Source organism: Herpailurus yagouaroundi, unplaced genomic scaffold (assembly GCF_014898765.1).
Source record: "Herpailurus yagouaroundi ecotype Mexico unplaced genomic scaffold, PumYag 28, whole genome shotgun sequence".
Classification (NCBI taxonomy): domain Eukaryota; kingdom Metazoa; phylum Chordata; class Mammalia; order Carnivora; family Felidae; genus Herpailurus; species Herpailurus yagouaroundi.
This window is the reverse complement of record NW_024412376.1, coordinates 50026573-50050071: the sequence shown is the minus strand read 5'-3', so window position 1 is coordinate 50050071 and position 23499 is coordinate 50026573. Positions and strand designations below refer to the sequence as shown.

Below are 23499 nucleotides of genomic sequence, written 5' to 3'. Positions count from 1 at the left end.
AAGGGAAGACAAGGGAAGGGAAGGGAAGGGAAGACAAGGGAAGGGAAGGGAAGGGAAGACAAGGGAAGGGAAGGGAAGACAAGGGAAGGGAAGGGAAGGGAAGGGAAGGGAAGGGAAGGGAAGGGAAGGGAAGGGAAGGGAAGACAAGGGAAGGGAAGGGAAGGGAAGGGAAGGCAAGGGAAGGGAAGGGAAGGGAAGGCAAGGGAAGGGAAGACAAGGGAAAGGAAGGGAAGGCAAGAGAAGGGAAGGGAAGGGAAGGGAAGGGAAGGGAAGGGAAGGGAAGGGAAGGGAAGGGAAGGGAAAGCAAGGGAAGGGAAGGGAAAGCAAGGGAGGGGAAGGCAAGACAAGGGAAGAGGGAGGGAGGGAGGGAAGGAGGGAAGAAGGAGAAAATAAAGGTGGATGGGAGAAAGGAGAGAGGGAGAGAGGGAAAGAAAAGAGAGGGAGGGGGGAGAGAGAAAGAGGCATTCTTATTTTTGGAACCTCTATCTGAGAAGAGGAAAGAGGATTTGTTACTTTCATAAAGAGTGTAAGTCTTAATGTCTATTGAAAGAGAAAAAAAGTGAGCATTTGGGGTTTTCTTTTATACTTTGCAAAGTGTTCTTAGAAAAATCAAAGCAATCTTATGAATTGATAATCTCACCTTGCTTTCCTCTCAGGCAGCTGAAGAAAAAATTCTGGTTAAAACTGATTTCTCTCAAAGGTTTCTCAAAACCTCACATTATCTGAACATGCAGACATTGCACTCATTATTTGGTAGACCAAATTCCAGCTGAGATGTACCTTTATGACCCTGAAGGATAAGGCTTAACAAGTAACAAGGCAGCAAGTACAGAGGCACTGTGAAGGTCCTCAAGTGACTAGAAATGCTGCTTCATCATGTGTCTTTACACAGAAATTTAAGTCTACATATGTTGCTTATCCAACAATATTGAAAAGGGGATTTGGGATTCACTAAATGCAAGAGCTTTCTGTGTTTCTGAAACACATCATATCTTCTTTGTTTTTATACAGACTATCTACCCACATTGTAATAAAAGAAATTTGAGTAAGTTCTGTGGTCCTACTTAGCTTTACTTCATTTGAATAATAATTGTAAATTTTACAATTAGAAAATATTTATATCAACTTTGGCTTTTTCTCTTGCCCAAATGAAAATACTGTGATATATAATTTTTATTTACTTACTTATAGTGCAGTCTGCTAAGAACTGAAATGCAAGAATGAAAGATCGACAGATAGATAGGTAGACAGACAGACAGACCAACCAATCAACTGACCGACCCACCAACCACCCGGCCCTGGAGATAAGAAATACATGTTTAGGAGGGAGCTGTATCTGAAGAAGATGTTTAGGGGAACGCGAAGGACTTACACTGGGACTTAAGGACTGACAAGGTTTTCTGCCTGCACTTCTCTATTCAAGTCTATCTTTGGATTTGCAGAGTGAGATTACTGAAGCTGGGTATAGCGGGTTTTCTCTCAGGTTCAGGTTCTCTCTGGCTTCTGGCTTCTGACTGTTTCATGCTAAATCGATAAAATACAGGGATGCTGCATGGTGAGTTAAAGTCGATCAGTCCACTGGTTTTCATAACATCTGCCTGAGTTACCACTCTCTTTGTTAGCATTCATTGCCTGAACGTACTAATTTCAGAGAGGATAAGCCCCTCTAGCTATAAACATCTTTAAAAACCAGAGAGATCTAGGATCTCAATGCCTGGGATAAAAATGCAAGCATCAAATAATCGTAAACTATTACCAGGTGGCAGATAATGTACAAAGCCTTTACGTGGATAATGTTATTTAATCCTTATCTCTCTATGATGTGGTCACCATCATTGCTGGCATAATTTTTCAGATGGGCAGCTGAAACTTGAGATAGCATTTAACTCGCTCATGTTCACACAGGTAAGTGTGAAGATAGGATTGGAGCCTAGGTAAACTGACCTCAGAGTCCACACTTTTACCCCTAGCTCACAGGTGATAATGCAGGAATAAATAGCTCAAAAGACATGATCTCACTAATATACCTAGTCCTTTCAAACTCCTAGTGGCTCTGCCTCTCGCTGTTAAGGTTCGTGTTTACCTTGGCAGCAATTTCCCACATTTTGTTTGTCATCCTCCAGAAGGATATGGTTATTGTTCTTCAGTCCTTATACATATCAATACCATGTATACCTACCTAAGAACTCACTGTCTTGGCAATTTAGCTATGGTGAAAAAAGGTGTAGGCATAGCCAGTCTTCAGAATATTGAAGCAAAACCACTCCACAAGCTATACTTGAAATGCTAGCTCAGAACTGGTCCTGGATTTTCTTTCATGCAATTCAGTGACGGCAGGAAAACAGTTTGGGAAAAGAAAGTACAGTCATATAGTAATGGAAGTGGCTAATTTGTTCTTATAATGCACTCACGGTGTTATTTTCTTCTTTCCTCTAATTATTCCCGCAAGGTGTGAGAAGCAGGGTGGGGCTCTTTACTCACCTATACACACTAAGCCAGGAAGGAACTTGGGATTGAAGATTGTTAGGAATGGATCTGGCACTAGATTTCATATTTTAAAGAAAGTATTTTTACCATAATATTCTGCCATTGAATTGTATACCTACATAGGGAATAGTTTCAGGAGACCAGAACAAAAGACTGGATATCATTTTAAGTATTGAACATCCTTCAGTTTTTACCAAAGCCACAAGGACAGTGAAACTTGATGGTGTCGCACAGAAGGGAGTAATGTCACACTGGGCTAGCAGAGAGCACCTGATGCGAATGCCTAAGATTTCCCAGCTAGACTTCCCTGCGCCTGACACGTTTACTCGAATGGAAAGGATTTGGGATAAGCAAAACCTTTTCATTTTTATTAATTTGACAGCAAGGAAGCCCAGTACTTTAAACAAAGGGCAGATCGATTAGCATTCAGTAACTGCCCACTCCTACCCCAGCGTCCCTTCTCAAATGCTTGGTCAACATTTCACAAAACTTGAAATCTTTCTTTCTGTGACTTGATTGTAGCAAGATCTTTCAGGTTTCCTCTCTTTTCTACACTTGAACTAGCCATTCCAAATGATCACAAACTCTTTCCTTCCCTAAAGAATACACGGAAGCAATTCATGCAGTTAAACTCTATTTTCTACATCTCACCAACCTTCCACCCTTAGCACATACTCACATGTAACAACTTGGAATGTGAAAGATTTGCCCCCCGGTACATTTCTCCTTCTCTGTCTCCATCTCCACCCCTGGTTGGTTGCCCCATTAAAGCTAAATTCTTCTTAAAGTTAGTTTCAGGGTCCCAGACAGACCACTGATTTACATTACCTACCACTGAGTCATAACAATACCTTGTTTTCTCTTTCAGTGAAATCTCCAAATTATAGGAACCCAATTCCTCACAGTCTCAAGCTTGCAAATGGAACATCAAAACTTCTAAGCTGATGTCATAAACAATGGCAAAAATGGAAGAAAATGTCTAGGTTCATCCAAGATTAACACAGGCTTTGTGAACTATTTTACCACCAATCTCTACTACTGGAGTTTGGTAAACTGGAACACACGTAGTTATCCTTCCCTATAATAGTGACAAAATTTTGGTCTGTACAGTGTCCATTTCCTCCTCCAAAACACAGATTTTTCCCTCCAAAAAAGTATAATAGCATTGGGATAAGGAAAAAGAGTCATCTAGACTTACCAAAATAGTAATATATTGCTGTTATCTATCTCATTTCAAGTCCAAAGCAGGTAATATTTATAGATTTATGTTTACATAAAATCTACTGAACCCGTGCTAATTCTAACCTTTATTTAAGTTGAGAAATACGTACGCCCACACGAGAGATACCTTTTAAAACTTTTATTGTAAATTTACAAACCTCTCAAAGAGATGACCTCTGTCTTCTTTTCAAATATAATAATCACGGTATGATTCTGCCTCAGTTATTTGAGGGACAAGAATATAATGGTTACAATAATGGCTATTAGTCCAATCCTTCAGTGGGACACCAGATATATTAAGTACTTTCTATGGGCAAGGCACTTTGCTAAAGGCCTTAAAAACCTGATGTAATTTCACCTCTCCGCAGCCATCCAAGACAGATTATCTTTTCACAGGTATCTTACTAATAAATAAAAGTAATGCTTAAGAAGGTTTAATATTTAGCTCCAAATCACACAACTAAGACATTGTGACACTAAGTTTCAACTCCAGGTTGTTTGCCTTCAAAGCCTAAGCTGTAACTACTATGCTAAGACAGTTCATCCCACAAAAGCTCATGGTATTAGTTCTGAATATCACATTGAGCAACTGTATTTCATTTCCCACCATTGTCCTGCTGCATGAGAAAACTGAAGACGTGTAATCCTCCAGGTTTAACAAGTAGATTTTTCTGCTAGAGAAAATTTCGTAGATCTCTCCACATAAAAATCAGTCAACAAATATTTATTGAACACAAACGCCATACTAGGAGCCATGAAAAGGGCTGGAAATATGGCAGTAAAGGGGCCCCCGGTCTCATGGAACTTCCAATGTTGTTTTCCCACAAGAGTATAAATAGCTACCATTTGTAATTGTTCTGAATAAATTGTGGGCATGACCTAAACACTACACATACATTGTCTCAGTGAATATCATTCAATCCTCACAAAACACTCTCTGAGACTCCACAGGATCTGCAGGTAAGAATACTGAGATGTGAAAGGCTAAATGATTTGTCCCTGAGTTTCACATCTACAGTGTGCATGAAGGGCATGATGAGTTCAGTTTGCCATTACCTCTCCCAAACTCAGATATATGTACTTTGAGTATTTTTCTTTGTCTTTCTTCAGAGATTTCACAGAAGAATAGGTACATGTTTGGTGGATAAAGTAGGAAATCCAGGATGAACCTAAGTTCAAAAATACATGTATCTACACTAGAGATATTTTTACGTGTAATTCCTGCATACGAACCACTCACCGTACATCGATCTCTTCAACGTTGTACTGAAACACCTTAGACACACCTAACTGAAAATTCTTCATAAGTATGCAATTAGTTATTCCTGCGTTGCTTGCTATTTCCAAATAGTTCCAACTTAATCAAACATGATCATATTGATTCTTCAAACTGAGTCAATTAGCATCTGGAAGTATTATTGTTTCCCATACTATTCGAAGGTTTGGCTTCATATCACTTAGGTAATGTTGTGCATGTTCCCCTTTTCCATTTCTTTTAAAAACTATCCAGAATTTGGGCACGGTGATAAACGTGAACAAATTTCTAACTTGGAGATCCAATTTGAGAAGTGCTACTAGTAAGCGAATATGAAAAAGAAGACTTTTTATCGTGACCATCAACGGGCGGCTAACACCGTAACACTGAGCGTGACAGTTTGCTAACAGTATAAAATATATCAACACAATGCACACACCCTACACATGAACAGCACTCCGTGACAATGAGTTATCACGTAACATGTTATCAGTGAGAAAGGATAAAATTCTAATTCAAAAACCCATGAAATAATTGGGTTTTCATCTGTAAAATTCTCTTCTCATGTACTCCACGAGAACTGTTATTTTACTAATAAGGTGGTTTTTGTTTGCCTATATCAGAAGATTGGCCATCATATCTATTGACCCAATGCAAAACTGGCATGTAATGTAATACCAAGGATCACTCCAAATCCTTAATCTTTTCTTTATTTTCCAACATAAATTTGGCAAGGAACTGAAGGGAAAAGAGCATGATGTGGAAAGCAGTCCCATCATATATGTCTAAAGAAGCTTTGTTATCAATCACTTTTGCTCTTTTTTTTTTCTTTTTCATATTTAGACCTATGATACTCACTTATGCCCACGGCTGTAATGAGCTTGATTGCAAGTTCAGGAATTTCACACTGAATAAAAAATGGTTCCAGAATGTAGCGTCCAAATGCCAGAGAAATCACAGCAGTGGCTGCAGGGCTGGAAAAGAATATTCAGGTTAACAAAGGAAAAAAATAAATAGCATCTTTGCTAAACTTTTTCTACCTTGAGGTAATGTTATTCAACATATAGAACATGTTAAATAGGAAAGCCTATAGTTTTCCAAACTCCACATTTGATTAGGTTGTCACAGATAGTCCAAATGAAATATTGCCTATAACTTTGGTGGCTAGCTTACACTTCACATATTCATGGAAGCAAGACTGGGTGCTATCAGTTTTGCCCCTGATCTCCTATATTTGACTTTTTTTTCCTTAAAAATTTAGTTTATTATTTGAGATCCTAGCAGAACTGGGCTATACAAGAAGCAGCCTTCTTAATAAGTCAACAACTAGGAGTGCCTGGGTGACTCAGTCAGTTGAGCGTCTAACTTCAGCTCAGGTCATGATCTCACAGTTTGTGGGTTCGAACCCCACATTGGGCTCGGTGCCGACAGCTCAGAGCCTGGAGCCTGCTTTGGATTCTGTGTCACCCTTTCTCTCTGCCCTTCCCTACTCGTGCTCTGTCTCTCTCTCTCTCTCTCTCTCAAAAATAAACATTAAAAAAAAATAATAATAAGTCAACAACTAAACTCCAGCCACAGCATGAATGGGTTAAGGGTGTAGATCTAATGAGTTGGAGCCCAGTCAAGAAAATGAATACAAAACTCAGATTTTTTTTTTAAAAAATGTTTTTAATGTTTATTTATTATTGAGAGACAGAGAGAGACAGAGCATGAGCAGGCGAGGGGCAGAGAGAGGAGACACAGAATCCGAAGCAGGCTCCAGGCTCTGAGCTGTCAGCACAGAGCCCAATGCGGGGCTTGAACTCACAAACCATAAGATCATGACTGGAGCCAAAGTCAGATGCTTAGCCGACTAAGCCACCCAGGGGCCCCCAAAATTCAGATTTAAAAATTAGTATTAATAAGTATTCATTGAAAATACATGCTTATGTCCTTAACACTATGTTCTTATTTTTCTAGTACAGACAAAAACGTGAAGAGGCAAGTGATTATTCTTAATTTCTTAGAAATATTTAGATGCAAAGTAAAAGTCAAAAAGTAAAAATGCTCTTGTAATTTTATACAACTGAGAAAACATGAATGAGAAAATGAAATAAGTGCAGGTTTATAGTAAATAGGTAAGAAAGCATTCTATTTTAATTCTTCAAATATTTCTATGAGAAAATTACATGTGCCTTTAAATACATGTATGTATGAGGGGCGCCTGGGTGGCGCAGTTAAGCGTCTGACTTCAGCCAGGTCACGATCTCGCGGTCCCTGAGTTCGAGCCCCGCATCAGGCTCTGGGCTGATGGCTCAGAGCCTGGAGCCTGTTTCCGATTCTGTGTCTCCCTCTCTCTCTCTGCCCCTCCCCCGTTCATGCTCTGTCTCTCTCTGTCCCAAAAATAAATAAACGTTGAAAAAAATAAATAAATAAATAAATAAATAAATAAATAAATACATGTATGTATGAATATATATTCTTTAAATACACAGGCAAGTTCATGAAATTATCTAGTTTCTCATGCCATTCTTTTCTTTCAGCTTATCTTCCCATAGTTGCCCAACACCTTAGATTGTCAGAAAACCAACCACAACTACGTTCCAAACTTGGCCTGCTTGTACTCAATAGCACCATACTGTTTTTTTTTCATTTTCTACTTTTCCCAAGGACCCCCTCTTCTCCCTTACCCCAACAAAAGACTGTTTTTCCTGTTCTTCATCATTTGTAAATTTTTGATGTATAAATTAAAATCTGATCACCTCATTTTAGTGCTTTCAAAACATGCTCAGAATATGCAAAATCCTTCTGTGAAGGCTCCATCTAGTCTAAGTGTTCCCTTCCTCTTAGTTTACTTCTTCTCACTGGAAGGAGCCAAACACCCTTTACCGGGAGCCCCTACAACTCATTGGTAGTTTTTTACACCCTATATCTTTGTTCAGTCTTTCTTGGCCCAGGGAAATTCCTTTACCCTTCCGGTTGGGTGAGAGGTCTCTGAGTATACTCCCTTATGAAGGCCCATGGCTTCCCTTTCGCTGATCACAGTAGCAACTTTATCTTCACTATGTGATTTCTTGATTGATAACTCTTTCCCTAGCATGACACTGAGGATCATGAGTTCAAGACTGTGTCCATCTTAGTCACTATTATTTGCCAGTGTTTAGTATAGTATCTATCATAAGTAGAAACCAAATAAACATTGAATATATGGTTAATGTGTGAATTCAATCATCTAATGACCCTGCTATGTACTGATATATGGTATTTATTTTCTTGAAATCTGTGTTCTACAGATTATTTCTGACAAGAGTGACTTACCCTCAAGCAAAATTTTAAGTATTTAGGCATCCTGGGTGTTATGAGCAGATGAGAAATATTAAAGTACCTAGGTATCTTGTCACTCCACAAGTCATTCATTACTCTGTTTATTTAGAAGACCAACCAGGCAATGGGAGTCTCTTATTACAAAGGAATATATGAACCCTTTAAAAAAAGCTTCTAGAGTATATCTGGATAATTTCCTCTGTCAGTACACACACACACACACACACACACACACACACATGCATACACACACACCCCATGAAGCAGCTGTTTTGCAATGTAAATAACATTTGATTATGAGCTACCCGGGAGCAAGAATTGTGGGTCATTCCACTTACAGTCTCTTTAACTTACCATTCACCATTCAGTAGCTGTTTAAGGAATGAATAAATAAGTGAATGAACACTGTATCTGTGCTATTGTGAACACAATGATCACGTTCATCACAATGCCCAGTAATTAGCTAAAGCCATGCAACATATACCTAGCTGAAGAGGGATTCAGGTGCAGGATATCAGGCTCCAAAGCCCACCATCCTAACAGCCCAGCACCCTGAATAAGTAGTGTCCTCACTTAATGCTTATTTATTTTTGAGAGAGAGAGAGAGAGAGCAAGGGAGGGGGTAGAGAGAGGGAGACAGAAGATCGGAAGTGGGCTCCTTGCTGAGAGTAGAGAGCCCAACAAAGTGCTGGAACTCGTGAACTGTGAGATCATGACGTGAGCTGAAGTCAGATGCTCAACCGACTGAGCCACCAGGTGCCCCAAGTGTCTTCATTTGAATGCTGAGAATGTCAAATCCAAAATATTGTAACCTTAAACTTTCAGTCAAAAAGAATTAAATTATTCAAAAAGAATTTAATATTGTTGTTCAAAAAGAATTTACTGTCTGTAATGCTCAGGACACTGATTAAGAAGTATAATGGTTTCAAAAGTGTGAGGCTTGGTCTTATGCACTTAAAATGCCTGTAGTTCTAATGGGTAAATAGAACATAGACACCTGACATATTGGGGCGCCTGGGTGGCTCAGTTGGTTAAGCGTCCGACTTCGGCTCAGGTCACGATCTCGCGGTCCGTGAGTTCGAGCCCCGCGTCGGGCTCTGTGCTGACTGCTCAGAGCCTGGAGCCTGTTTCAGATTCTGTGTCTCCCTCTCTCTCTGCCCCTCCCCCGTTCATGCTCTGTCTCTCTCTGTCCCCAAAATAAATAAACGTTAAAAATTTTTTTTTTAAAAAAGACACCTGACATATTAAGAACACAAGATATGTTGAATGTCAAATAAAAATGGGAGACTAATTTTTTTTTCAGAAGAATTAAGAGAGAAAAGAAATAGAAACTAGGGTAACCAGGAAATTAACTGTGGAAGAGGTAAGATTTAGGTTAACCTTTGAAGAGTAATATTCAGATAAATCAAAAAAGAGCAGAAGGTACATCCTAAGCAAATCCCAGCTTTTAGAAAAGGAACAAAATACTTCTTTAACATTATTTTCGTTATAACAGGTTTTAAATAATGCAGAATTGTCTAAAATGAGAACAGACTTAACAGAGAAGTAAATACCAATCTAAGCTCTTTGTTAAAAAAGAAATGCCTATGACTATAAAAATCATGGCTAGTGTTAAATCGATACTTATTAGCTCTGCATTTGCCACTTATGCCCCAAATATTAGGATAAAAGCTCACTGGCGCTCTCAGCTGTGTATGTCTGATAAGTTTACAGTAAGAACAAGTTTCTCCAGTTATTACCGTTAAGCTCTACAATCAGGATGTGTAAGTCACATCTTATGGTAGCAGTTACCTTAAGGAAGCGTGTTACTCAAAACTGTACACATGACATCACAGGTTTCCCACAATGTGAAAGGAAATTTGCTATTCAGAGTGACTTAGCAATATTTGTTTGGATTTTAAACGAAGACAATTTTTTACAGCAATAAAACGTTTTTTTTTTTTTTTTTGGCAACTATAGTTCGCTGATTTGCTTAACAAGAGGAAATGAGTCATTCATGTCAAGTCATTTTTGTGTGCAAAGTATAAAACTCAGTGACACACTAAGTTGTTAGGCACAGAAGTTTCCTAGTCACGACAATTGAGGAAAGTTAAAAGACAATGGAATCTACAAGAAGAAAAACTCCACCTACTAGCATAACATTTAATTTTGTCTGGCCAGTCAAAACGCATGATTTATCAAGGTGGATTTTGATGCTTCATATCCTTTCGAGTCAACATACTTTCTAGAAATGTCAGAAGATAATTGAATATTAAAGAAAATCAGACACTTTAAAAGTTTGGCAGGAACGGAGAACTATTGCCAGTGAGAAAACTGCATTAAAAACATTGAGAGAGGTATCTTATCATAGATTTCACATCCTGAAATAGACATGTTTACAACATAGTCACATGATACACATATTTCTAATCAGTTAAAAACAATCAAGATGATTTAAAGAAGGGTGTAATGAATGGATTTATTTTTCCTTAACTGTTTTCTTATCTATGCTCTCACCGTATTATGAGCAGTTCCACCCAGACTCGTACGAAAGCTGGTAATGGGCCAAAGACTTCCAGAATGTATGTATAATGACCACCAGATTTCTTTATACTTGTTCCCAATTCAGCATAGGACAAGGCTCCTGTGAAGTATTCATAATAAAAAAGGTACAAAATTAAAATATTAATTAGTCATCCGAAGGTAGAGTTGATGCAACGATATTTATGTTTAGGTAACATGTTACTACATCCTTTGGTCTGAGTGAGGTGTTTATTTCAAGAGAAGTAACAGTCATCTGATTGTTAGGAGCCATCAAATTCCTTTTCTAACTTCCGCATGGTTGAGATCTAGTTCATTCTGTTCAAACAATGTAATTTTATTTGAAATGGTAAAGACAAACTTCTAAAATAATATCATATTATTAAGAATTATGAATCTCAAACCTGAGAAAAAGAGAAGATAGATGCCAATAATACCAACCTATTTTTAAAGGAACTACACACCAAGACAAGGAATTATCCCAAGTTGACCTTATTATATTAAGAATCCTTTTAATCAATAGTATTTCTGTTGCACATCAAAATTAACAAAATTTATTTGTGCTTCAGAAATGTATAGACTCTTGGCCTTGCAAGACTTCATTTAATTTGTAGGATATGGTTTGTCAAGAAAATGAATTTTGACTCCAATATTCTATTTCTAGAAAAGATTTTCTTGGATATTTTTTGAAAAGTACACTTCTGAGTAGTTAAAAGAACATACTGTTTAAAAAGAGATGCTATAACTTATGTATATTAGGTAAAATTAATTATAAACACTTAGCCATCTTAACATTTAGCAATGCAATCCACATGGGCTTGAGCAAGTTATGTAACCTCCCCAAATGTAAGTTTCTTTATCTATAAAATGAGATCTCAATTCTTACCTCATAAGGGAGTTGTGTTTATAAATGCGATATTGGGCTCCAAGGACAGTACTGGGCCTGATACATTGAGAATACCTCATGAAATATGCCTACTAATTTGAGCAATTAACTACCAAGAAAATGAAAAATACATCTTGGTACTACGTGAAAAATTCTATTCATTCTGCAAAGTACTCAAATGTAACACAAATTCTTGCTTGAACTACTTCAGAGACTAGAAGTATGGGAAATTATTATAGTAAAGCTTCATGCAGAACTGTCAACATGTATAAAATTTGGATATTCAGTTATATCTTAGCACCGTTGATCCTATTCCCAAACCTAGCTCTGTATCAGAATCACCTGAAAGTAAATTTCCACACACACAAAAGCATACACACGAAAACAGAATCTAAGGCCATACCCTACAATTTGTTCACTACCAAGTCAGTCCAAACTCTCCAACAGAGAGAGCCAAACGAGTCTATTATTTTAAATTTTGTACAGATGATTTTATTATTTTTTTAAGTTTTTTATTTATTTTGAGAGAGAGAGAGAGAGAGAGAGAGAAAGCAGGGGAGCAACAGAGAGAGAGACAGAATCCCAAGGAGACTCCCATGCTGGGCTTGAACTCATGAACCGTGAGATCATGACCTGAGCTGAAGTCAAGAGTCAGATGCTTAACCAAATGAGCCACCCAGGCACCCCTATACAGATGATTTTAAAACACCTAGTCTGCAGATTAATATTTAAGGACCACTAATATAGTTTGCCTATTTGTAACTAATTGTAACTGGTTGCAATTCACTCTGTTGGAAACCAGTCGCCATGTTGGTAGCCTGTATAAAAGAGCTTCCCATATAAAATGTTATTGGAAAGTCTTAAGTACCTCAGAATTTATTGCCAGACAATCAATACCTAGACCTGTGTCTGCTTTGCTGAAACTCCAGGATGGTTGCCCTGGGTTTAAATTGAGTTCGGGAGGAATGAGATTTTCATTTAAAAGTCTCAAGCTCCATAACCATTTTACCCAGATGAAAAAAGTTCAAAACAAGATGTAAAAATCCATGTATTGACCCCGGCTTTAAAAAAATTGTAAACCAAATATACAGATTCTTTACTCGTAGTCCCCGAGTTCTAGAGTTCTAAGAGAAAGTATTTGTTTTCTTTACATTTTGCTTTGCTTCCTGTTAGGAAGGCACTCCTGTCAAAAAGCTCCTAGGAACTTAAGTGACAAATAAAATGTAAATACAGATAAGAAGATTAATACAGGAGCATGCTCCCTGGGATTAGTAATCAAAGAATATCAACTCAAATGTAACCTGAGCTAGTCCTTTTAACATTTTTTTTTTATTTTAATTTTTTTTTTCAACCTTTTATTTATTTTTGGGATAGAGAGAGACAGAGCATGAACGGGGGAGGGGCAGAGAGAAAGGGAGACACAGAATGGGAAACAGGCTCCAGGCTCTGAGCCATCAGCCCAGAGCCCGACGCGGGGCTCGAACTCACGGACCGCGAGATCATGACCTGGCTGAAGTCGGACGCTTAACCGACTGCGCCACCCAGGCGCCCCTAACATTTTTTTTTTTCCTGAGCTTCTGCTTGAGTTGATATACTTATGCAGAACCATATTTTCCTAGTGGAATAGCATTTTAACTAGTTCAATCCTCACAGCAACTCATTTTACTATATGTGAATAACCTTTTATTATGTATAAAAATCGAATCACATAGTGGGAGCTGCATGTATAGAAGTATGAAAAGTCCAGGAAATTGGTTATGGTTTTTCCTATCAGACATTGATTTATTCTCAATTTACAAGTACTTGTAGAAGAGTAAAGACTGAGGGTGCACAAAGTCAGTTAAGAAGAGCAATGAATAGGTTTCTCTTTGTCTATCAATGTACATGCCAGAACCATACAGAATACCACCAACTCTTTTTAAAAACCTAAAATAATTCTTCTACACATCTTTCTACACCACAGCGTTGTTTTAATGAATTTTACTTCTTCCTGATGGAAATCTGACTTCTCTAGATGAATACCCAAACCAATGCACTAAAACACCACAAGGCCGTAAGAATGAATGGATTGGTACATGTAGGACCAGGAGTTAGTACTTAGTCCTAGAGTTAGGACAAAGTTTTCCGTTAGTACCTTTAAAGAGCAGGGCCTTTTGGAATTAAAACATACTGGTTGCCACGAAAGAGCAGATACATCTTGGACATTTTCCCCCATAGTGTAGATAAAATTTTATTTTTTTGACCACTCGCCAGCTTTTGTCACCTTTGTAAGGAACTCAGGTAGCTTTCTGGTAACTTGCGCACCCCGTGAAAGGTATCTATTACCTCTTTGCTGGCAATATCAAATCAACAAAAGAGATCTAGAATTTGAAGCAAAATTAATAGTCATCCTTCTACTACTAGTTCTGTGCAGGTTAACTCAGTGAACCGACGGGCAAGTTATCTACGTCCGCGAAGACCCACTGAACTATAAATGAAGAAAGTAGATCTGGGCAAGCACAGCAAACTAACACCCAGTTCCGGTTTTACTATTCATGTTGCAAACATTTAGGGGTGAGAGGGAGAGAGAGATTGAAAAACTTTGAAATGCGCTCAGACCCTTGCAATATTCCCACTTATCACAGGAATTGAGTTATGTGCCACCACACGTATTTCCACGGCAAGGACTTTTGAAATAATAGCAGCAATGGACAAGCACGCCAAGTTAAAAAATTAAAAAGAAGACGACTGCCCTCTCCCACCCCCCCACCCGCGGTTTATTTTGCCAATCAAAACACTGTCAAACTTCTGCTGAATACTAAGCTCTGTGTCTAAATAGGCCATGCCGGGTTTCACTTCACAGGTGTTTCATTCGGCGGGCCAGCTGCCAAGATCCCTCAAACTTACAAGTCACTGAGAACAACTGCCCGGTACAGAAAGCTCGCATCTATTTTCCCGGGTCATCAAAGTGAGCCTTTGCTCTCATGGCCACAGGGAAAAGTCAGAAAAGAGTCTGCCGGAGTCAGGGGAAGAGAGTAGGGGCTGTGGAAGCAAGTCGGTGGAATGCAGGATCCTGCCAACAGTGGACGCTGTGTTTGGGTAGTTCGCATACTTCAACAAGAATCAGAGCCTTTGGCGTAGCCTTTGCCATTCATTCACTCCTTAAAAAGTACTCTTTGCTTTCCCAGAGAGCAAACTGCCCGGCTCCACAGACATACCCCCCAGAGAAGAAGCTGCACTCACCAAACAGAGACAGGACCCCACAGACTGTCCAGATAATCAGAGACATGCCCACGCTGCCCGTGTTCTGGAGCACGCCCTTAGGAGAGATGAAGATTCCTGCTCCAATGATCGTGCCAATGATGATGGAGATGCCCCTCAGCAAAGTGATTTTCTTCTTCAGCACCACTTTCTCCTGCCCAGGTGGCTCCTTGCCACCCAAAGAAGGCAGCTTCCCATTAACATTCCCCTGCAGGTAACCTCCACTGGAGATGGTGGACACAACAGGCTTTCTGACCATTGTAGTGACACGCGGGGAAAAAGGAAACACAGGAAAAAAAAAAAAAAAAGCAACAACAAAACCAAACAAAACCAAACAAAAACAAGAACAAAACCCAAAACTTTCCACTTTGGTCTCTCTTGGTGTGAGTGACCAAATCTCTTCCTCTTTGCTTTCAGATTGTCTCTCTCAGGGCTATTGTGTTCACAGGTAAAAACTCAAAGGTGCCTTTTTCTCCTTCCCAGCTCTCTGATTACTGCTCAGAAACACCTGTGTGTTCATGGTGCTCTCGCTCCTCCACCACCTCCGACTCTACCTCTGCGGCTGCGGCTGCTGCTGCCGCCCTATCATTACAGACCAGCTCAGCTTCCTCATGGGCTGGTATTTAAGCTCCTGCCTGTCACACCAACTTATTCCAGCTTAATGATGATGCAAATTCTCCAGGTTTGCATCAGCCACATGAGAAGGCTCCAGCATTACTCAGCTCTTTTTTTTTTTTTCCCCCAAACATTAGCAGCATGTTGCTCAACTGACCTCAGCTTTTCAGAGAACAAAGCACACACTTAAAAGGGATCTTAACCAATCCAGGAGGAGTAAATTCGGAACAGACCTTCCCAGAGATTTAAAGCAACTCCTAGTGAGGGACAAAAGCGAAGAGTGAGGGACTCTTCGCGCGAAAAGAAAATGAAAAATGAAACAGGAAATGATCACTGCTTTACGAGGAGTTTCTTTTTTAACTTACGTATAAAGACATGTCACGCACAGCTGTTTTGATAATAGAGCGTAACCCAAAGCTGCATTCTTTATAACAAAACATTTTGAGATTTCATGTTTTCTGCCTATTTTTTTTTTTTTACTTTGGGTTTCTGAACAATACAGTCAAGCGAGACTGATTCTGTATGGTTGCTGTCAGACATACCACTGTGAGACTTATTCAACATTAAAAGAGAAAAATTATTTCTTGCTACCAGTAGTAAACTTGTATTTAAAGTCACTACCTAAGTGTGACAAACTTAAAAATCACAGTGACTCCAGAAAACAGCTGTTTTCTGATTCTCATCAGCTCTAGGTGTTGTCCTAAAGTAAAAGATACATATTCTTCATTTGCATGTTGTTTCATTGAATTACCAAAAAAAAAGTAATTTTAAAATTAAGCAGTAGTTACAATGACATAAAACTACGCATATAGCAAAAACTTAAAAAGGAACACATAGAATAATAGTTTGGGAAGGTGATGTTATTAGGTATGATTTTTTTCTAACATGTATGAAGTATTGTTGTATCATGATTATAAATTTAAAATGAATTGGAAATATAAGCTAAGATTAAAATGTTTACTTAAAATGGTAAGAAAGGCAAAACACTTTAAAACCCTACTAACTTTCTGAATCTAGTGTCCCTAAAACAAATACCAACAGAAAAGGAATTCTACCTTCCCCTATGATCATCCGTCAAGTTTCTCAAATTCCACATATGAGTGAAATCATGTGGTATCTGTCTTTCTCTGACCGACTTAATTTGCTTAGCATAATACCCTCCAACTCTGTCCATACTGTTGCAAATGGCCAGATTTCATTCTAGATGTCACTTTTGGCTGTGGTTGTAGGTGGTTTTAGATGCAGTGGGAAGAATTTGACCTTATCATTATCCTGAAGCTACGTTTACAAACACCATTAAATACACTTCGAAATGTCTGAACAAGAATAACAAACAAAAAAACTTGTGTGCAAGAGGTGGGGGATGGGGTGGGTGGGAGGTCCAGAGGACGCAAGAAAGAAATAGCCACTAGGAAAGCAGCGTGGAGAAAGAAGGTCAGAACCATTTTCTGTTATTTTGAGACCTGAGAAAATTATACCATGTCCGTGCTCTATCATCCAAATACATGCAGCCGTATCATTTCCTTTTCATATTTTCCACCTAATTCCTATATAATTTGCTTTAGGTATCCCAAGTCAGGGTTTTTATACAGCCCAAATAGTTTTTCCCTGTCGTTATGCCTTTCATAAAGTAAAAATGGGTAGTTTCCCTCATTTAACCTTGTTGATATCCCTAAAAGAGACAGCTAAAGGAAAATTCTCCTTCTCCTCCTCCTCCTCCTCCTCCTCCTCCTCCTCCCTACCTTTTTTCCCCTCACACAAGTGAAGGGAGAGGCTTTTTGTCTCCCCAAAAGGAGAATAGATTAGATTAGATTAGATTAGATTAGATTAGATTAGATTAGGACTTAAAAGTAGAACACTGGAAATCCCAGGGAATAACTTTTTATCTGTACCTCACACCAAACCACACTTCAATTTTAAATTTTGTGCTAAATGACTGAATTAATAAGCTGAGACTAAGATCGCACTGAGACAGGAAGTTAGACAAATTCTAAAAGAAGAAAAAAATGTTTTTTTCAATGTTAAATAACATTCTCCTCCTTTTCAGTATTTTAAACATATGTACAGAGAAAACTTGAAGTCAGACTAATGGCCAAAAGGATTATTAGTGTCATGTAAGAAAGTCATATTCAAAAATTCTGCAAAGCTGCAGACATGAGCATACCTCATCCAGCCACCAACAAATTTGCAGAAAATTCAGGTTACACAGTAAATTTTAAGTTATCTTCAATATTAACAAACCCTTATAATCAACAGTCCCAAACTTATAAACTAAAAATTTATAGTCTTCAAATATGTGTGTATCATAAAAACGAATTCCAAGCAAATGCATTTATATTCTTCCACCTGCTTCAGTCCTTATTTTAAGCATTCCTGTCAAATCAGGAGGTTATCCCAGGTTATCCCTATTTACAAATATTTATTTAGTTCTTTTTGTATACAATGGATAACCCCAGATCTCTAAATTATCTTATATAAGAAGCAGATGTGATATACTGTGGTAGCTTCCCTTTTCTGGTAATAATTTCTGTCTCATGATTATAAATATGGACACATAATGACTTGGCCAAAAATAATCCTAGGGGCGCCTGGGTGGCTCAGTCACTTAAACATCTGACTTTGGCTTAGGTCATGATCTCATGGTGTGTGAGTTCGAGCCCCACGTTGGGCTCTGTGCTGACAGCTCAGAACCTGGAGCCTACTTCAGATTCTGTGCCTCCTCCTCTCTGTGCCCCTCCCACGCTCATGCTCTGTCTCTCTCTCTTTCTGTGTCTCAATAATAAATAAACGTTAAAAAAAAAAAGTTAAAAAAATACCCTTCCTGGCTGGAGGGTTTAGGAATGTGACCTGAGCCAGGATATTATTAAACAAAATTAGATTTATCTTTTCTCAACTATTGGAAGTTGTAAAGATGTGACCCAGAACAACTGGTGGCCATGTGTCCTGCCATGTTTAGTAAATCCTCATGACATAAAAGAGAATATGCAGAGATAAGAGACACTTACAAAATCCCAGCATCATCAAGGCCAGGTATAGTTCCTAAGGGACCCAGATTGGCTCTAGATCCTGAAGATCTTCCTTCAATTCTATAAGCTACATAGTTTCCTTGTTAGATAAGCTACTTCATCACACACACACACACACACACACACACACACACACACACACACAGCAACAGGAATGGTGTAGCTAAATGTAAATGGCATATCATTAAAGCTTCTAAACTGGGTTGGTATATAATATATGATAGTCATTAGACACATGTGGTTATCAGCATCGGAAATGTGGCTAGTCCAACTGGGATGTGCTGTAAGTGTAAAATATCCACTAGAATTTGAAATCTTGTTTTAAAAAAAAGAACAAAATAATCTCCTTAATAATTGTATTATTCATATTAATTTCACCTGTGTCATTCTATTTTTTAATGTGGCTACTTAAAATTAAAAATATATATGTGGTATAACTTTCTTGCTCACATTATGGTTCTAATAGACACTGCTGATCTAAAAGAAAATATAAAACATATTCTTCAAAGGGCGTAAGCAGGGATTTCTTAAAAGGGACATACAAAGTACTAATCATAAAAGAAAGATATATTTAAATATAGTAAAATTAAGAATTCAGCTCATCAAAAGACATGATTAAATGATTACAAAAGCAAACCACAAAATAAGAGAAAGTATTTGCAACTGGCAAAGATCTCATGTTCAGAATAAATAATAAATTCCTACAAATTGCTAGGGAAAAGACAGACAACCCAATAGAAAATGGGCAAGAAATATGAACAGACAGTTGATAAAATGGTCAATGTATTTTTTAAAAAAACTGCAAAACCATACTACTCATTAGGGGGATTAAAAATAAAATCACAATGTGATATTAATTCCTGTCATCATAGTGGCTCACATAAGAAAGAGTGACAACAGCCAGAGTGTTAAGAGTGTGGTGCAATACTCTGCTGGTGGGAGTACAAACTGTTGCATTCATTATGCAAAATCGTTTAGTATAATCTACTAAAGTTAAACATACACGTATTCTTTGACCAATAAATTCCATTTCCCAAATTCAGGATATCCATGTGCAAAAAGACATAGATGAAAATATTCATAGTAGCTTTATTTATAATAGCCAATAATAAAAATAACACCAATGTCCATAAAGGGTAGAATGGATAGATGTATCCCTTATTCAGCAAAATACAAGACAACAATAAAAGAGGAACAATGGCTGTGTACAACAATATAGATAACTCTCATATAATGTTAGGAGACATGCAAAATAAGATACATACTATATGATTTAATTTACATATTTAAAAACAAGCAAATGACTCTATGGGTAAGAACTCTTATGATTTGCTTTGGAGATAAGTGGATTCTAGTGATTGAGAGAGGGCACAAAAGCAGTTCTAGGGTCCTGGTAATGTGCTACTTAACAACCTGTGGAGTGATTACATTCATTTTTTAACTTTGAGATAATTCACTGGACTGTACACATATATTTTTGTACTTTATTTATATAAAAATTCAATTTATTAAGACAAACATTTTAGTTGAAATTTTATGATATCCTGTCAAAACCAGACCAAGCAGACAAATAAGCAAAACTACAGAAAATATGAAGAATATGATTAACAACCTTAGGACAGTAGCTCTGTAGAGAACTTCCTGTCCACCAAATAGAAAATACAGACCATTTTGAAGTATATATAAAGCTTTCATTAAAAAAAACCATGTCTAAGATATATGGGAAATCCTAATAAGTTCCAAAGAATTAACATGCATACTATACACCCTTGCCATAATGCAACAAAATTAAAAATAACAATTGTAAAACTAAAAAAAATACATCTTGTATGTCTGGAAATTAAAAAAATATATACACACACACACATATATGTGTGTGTGTGTATTATATGTGTGTGTGTATACATATATTATCAATTTACTTTTACATTATATGTGTGTGTGTATATATATTATCAATTTATCATTACATTAAAGAAGAAACATAAGAAAAAATCATAAAATACTTAAAATTAAATAATAGATATATGTTCAAATTTGTGAGACTCAGTAAAAAATTATAAGAAGAAAATTTAAAGCTGTAAGTTGCATTAATCAAAATATTAAGAAACCATCATGCACTGTTAGTGGGAATGCAAATTTGTACAGCCACTGTGGAAAACAGTATGGAGGTTCCTTAAAAAATTAAAAATAGAATTACCATATGATCCAGTAATTCTACTACTGGGTATTAACTCAAAGAATATGAATACACTAGGGGCGCCTGGGTGGCTCAGTCGGTTGAGCATCCGACTTCAGTTCAGGTCATGATCTCATGGTCCATGAGTTCGAGCCCCATGTTGGGCTCAGTGCTCCACAGCTCAGGGCCTGGAGCCTGCTTTGGATTCTGTGTCTCCTCTCTCTGCACCTCCCCTACTCATAGTGTGTCTGTCTCTCTCTCAAAAATAAATAAATATTTTTTAAAAATTTTGAAAAAGAATATGAAAACACTAATCCAAAAAAAGATATATGGATCTCTATGTTTATTGCAGCATTATTTACATTAACCAAATTATGGAAGCAACCCAAGTGCCCATCAGCAGACGGATAAAGAAGAGATAATATGTACACACAATGGAATATTATTCAGCCATAAAAAAGAATGAAATTGGGCCATTTGCAACACCATGGGATGGATCTGGAGAGTATTATGCTATGTGAAATAAGAGAATGACAAATACCAGATGATTTCACTCATATGCAGAATTTAAGAAACAAAACAATGGAAGAAAGAAAAAAGAGACAGGCCAAAAACCAGACTCCTAACTATACAGAACAAACTTATTACCATAGGGGAGGTGGAAGGGGGGATGGGTGAAATGGGTGAAATAGGTGAAAGGGATTACACTTACCAGGATGAGCACTGAGTAATGTATGGAATTATTGGATCACTATATTGTATACCTACAAGTAATACAATACTGTATGTTAACTATACTGGAGTTAAAATGTTTAAAAATCTTTAAAAATTAAGGGCGCCTGGGAGGCTCAGTCAGTTAAGCATCTGACTTTGGCTCAGGTCATGATCTCTCGGTTCATGGGTTCAAGCCCTGTGTCAGACTGTATGCTGACAGCTCAGAGCCTGGAGCCTGCTTTGGATTCTCTGTCTCCCTTTCTCTCTGCCCCTCACCTGATCACACTCTGTCTCTCTTTCTTAAAAATAAATAAACATGAAAAAATTTTTAATAAAAAATAAAATTTTAAAAATTAAAAAGAAAGATATAGGCAAATAAGCCAATTATCTAACACAAAATTTGAGAGAAAAAGACTATATTCAAAGAAGAAAAATGATAATTCTAGGAGTCAGGGAGGTAAGAATAAAAAGGCAATAGGAAACATTTCCACCAGCAAATTTTAATTATTTGTAAAGACTAATACAAATAAAAGTCTAACAAAAGTGAGCAAGGAAAAATTAGGGAATTAAGTAAATCTATAATGAAACAGAGAAACTATCTGAGAGAGCTAGAGAGTTTTTAAATAATAAAGAGATATAATTACTACGTGCCAAATAATATGAAAACCTAGTATAAATGGACATATTTCTGGAAAACAAATATTGGACTCTGAAATGGCACTAGAAAAAATATAAAAAATGAGTAAGTAAAAAAATTAAAAAATTGAATAACAAAAGTGGTACTCAAGGATATGCTTGACTCAAAAAAAAAAAGAAAAAAAACAAAAAACAAACAAACAAAAATGAAAAAACTAGGCCTTTGTTTTACATGTAAAACCTACCACAATTTCAAAAAATAAGTAATCCTTTCTTAGAGAAGTTACTTAAGAGTCTTAAGAGTTCTTCCTGTAGGATCAGGCTGGAACTTTACATGAAATTGTATCTTTGTTTTCTTTTCTCTCCCTGACCTGCTTTCTGTATTCCCTTACAAGTAGTCATTAAAACATTCTTTAGTAGATCACTTGCATATGATTCTTTATCTTACGGTATTTTTATGGAGAATCTGACCTAAGATGGTGGGTATTGAAAGTAGTCTATAATGCAAACTCTAAGAAAGAGGTTTGTAGTTTACTCACTCACCTGTCAAATGGCAGTAAGGACCCCAAGACTAGTGGCAAGTAGAGTCCTAATAGCCCCTATCAGGCTGCTGTATTGCAATTACTAAGACTTTCATTTGAGATGAACTGGGATAAAACCAGTTGGAAAGGGATGCACTGCCTTGCACAAACTCTTTGGTATTTGAAAACACTAGAAGCATTCCCCTTAATGTCAGGAATAAAACAAAGAAATTCACTGTCACTGTTATCATTTAACATTATCTGTTTGGTACTAGCCACTGCAATTAGATAAGAAAAAAGAACTTATACATTAAAAACATGAAAAATCAAAAGGAAAATTTCTCACTATTTTATAATTACTGGAAAAAACAAAATGTTTAACAACAACAATGAAAAATCCCTACTATAATCAAAGTACATGTAAGGTAATGAATAAAAATAAATCCATAGAAAAGCAGATTTCATATATATGTATATATGTAAACAATTATATAAAATAACCAAAGTACTTATGTCATTTATGATAACGAGTTTAAAACCAAATAATGAAATTAACAAGAAATTGGTAAAACCTATATTTAAAAAATCAGCTTGATCAAATAAAAAGATATTGGGATTTTCTCTCCCTCTCTGTCCCTCTCAAAATAAATACATAAATTTTAAAAAATGAGGTATCAGTACTTTAAAAATACAGTGATAGAACAGAATATAAAACACAGAAATTGTCCTAAATACATTCAGAGCTTTATCACATGATAAAAACATCATCTCAAACCAGAGAGGAAAATATGAACAATTCAATAATGATGCAAAGAAAGCTAGATATCTAGTTAGAAAAACATAAAGTTGAATCAGTTCTACACACCATAAACAGAAATAAAATCCTAATAGTCCCA

General features: G+C 37.1%; 1 protein-coding gene across 1 annotated transcript in view; it reads right to left on the bottom strand.

The window, feature by feature from the left end:
• SLC7A11 (solute carrier family 7 member 11) overlaps nt 1-15680 on the bottom strand; it is an 83690-nt gene extending 68010 nt beyond the window's left edge. The window contains exons 1-3 of the mRNA XM_040473881.1: nt 14895-15680; nt 10763-10889; nt 5822-5937 (exon numbers count right to left, since the gene is read on the bottom strand). Coding sequence (XP_040329815.1) covers nt 5822-5937; nt 10763-10889; nt 14895-15171 — 520 coding nt within the window. The 5' untranslated portion in view covers nt 15172-15680. The remainder of the gene's footprint in view (nt 1-5821; nt 5938-10762; nt 10890-14894) is intronic.
• Between the last annotated feature and the right edge of the window lie 7819 nt (nt 15681-23499).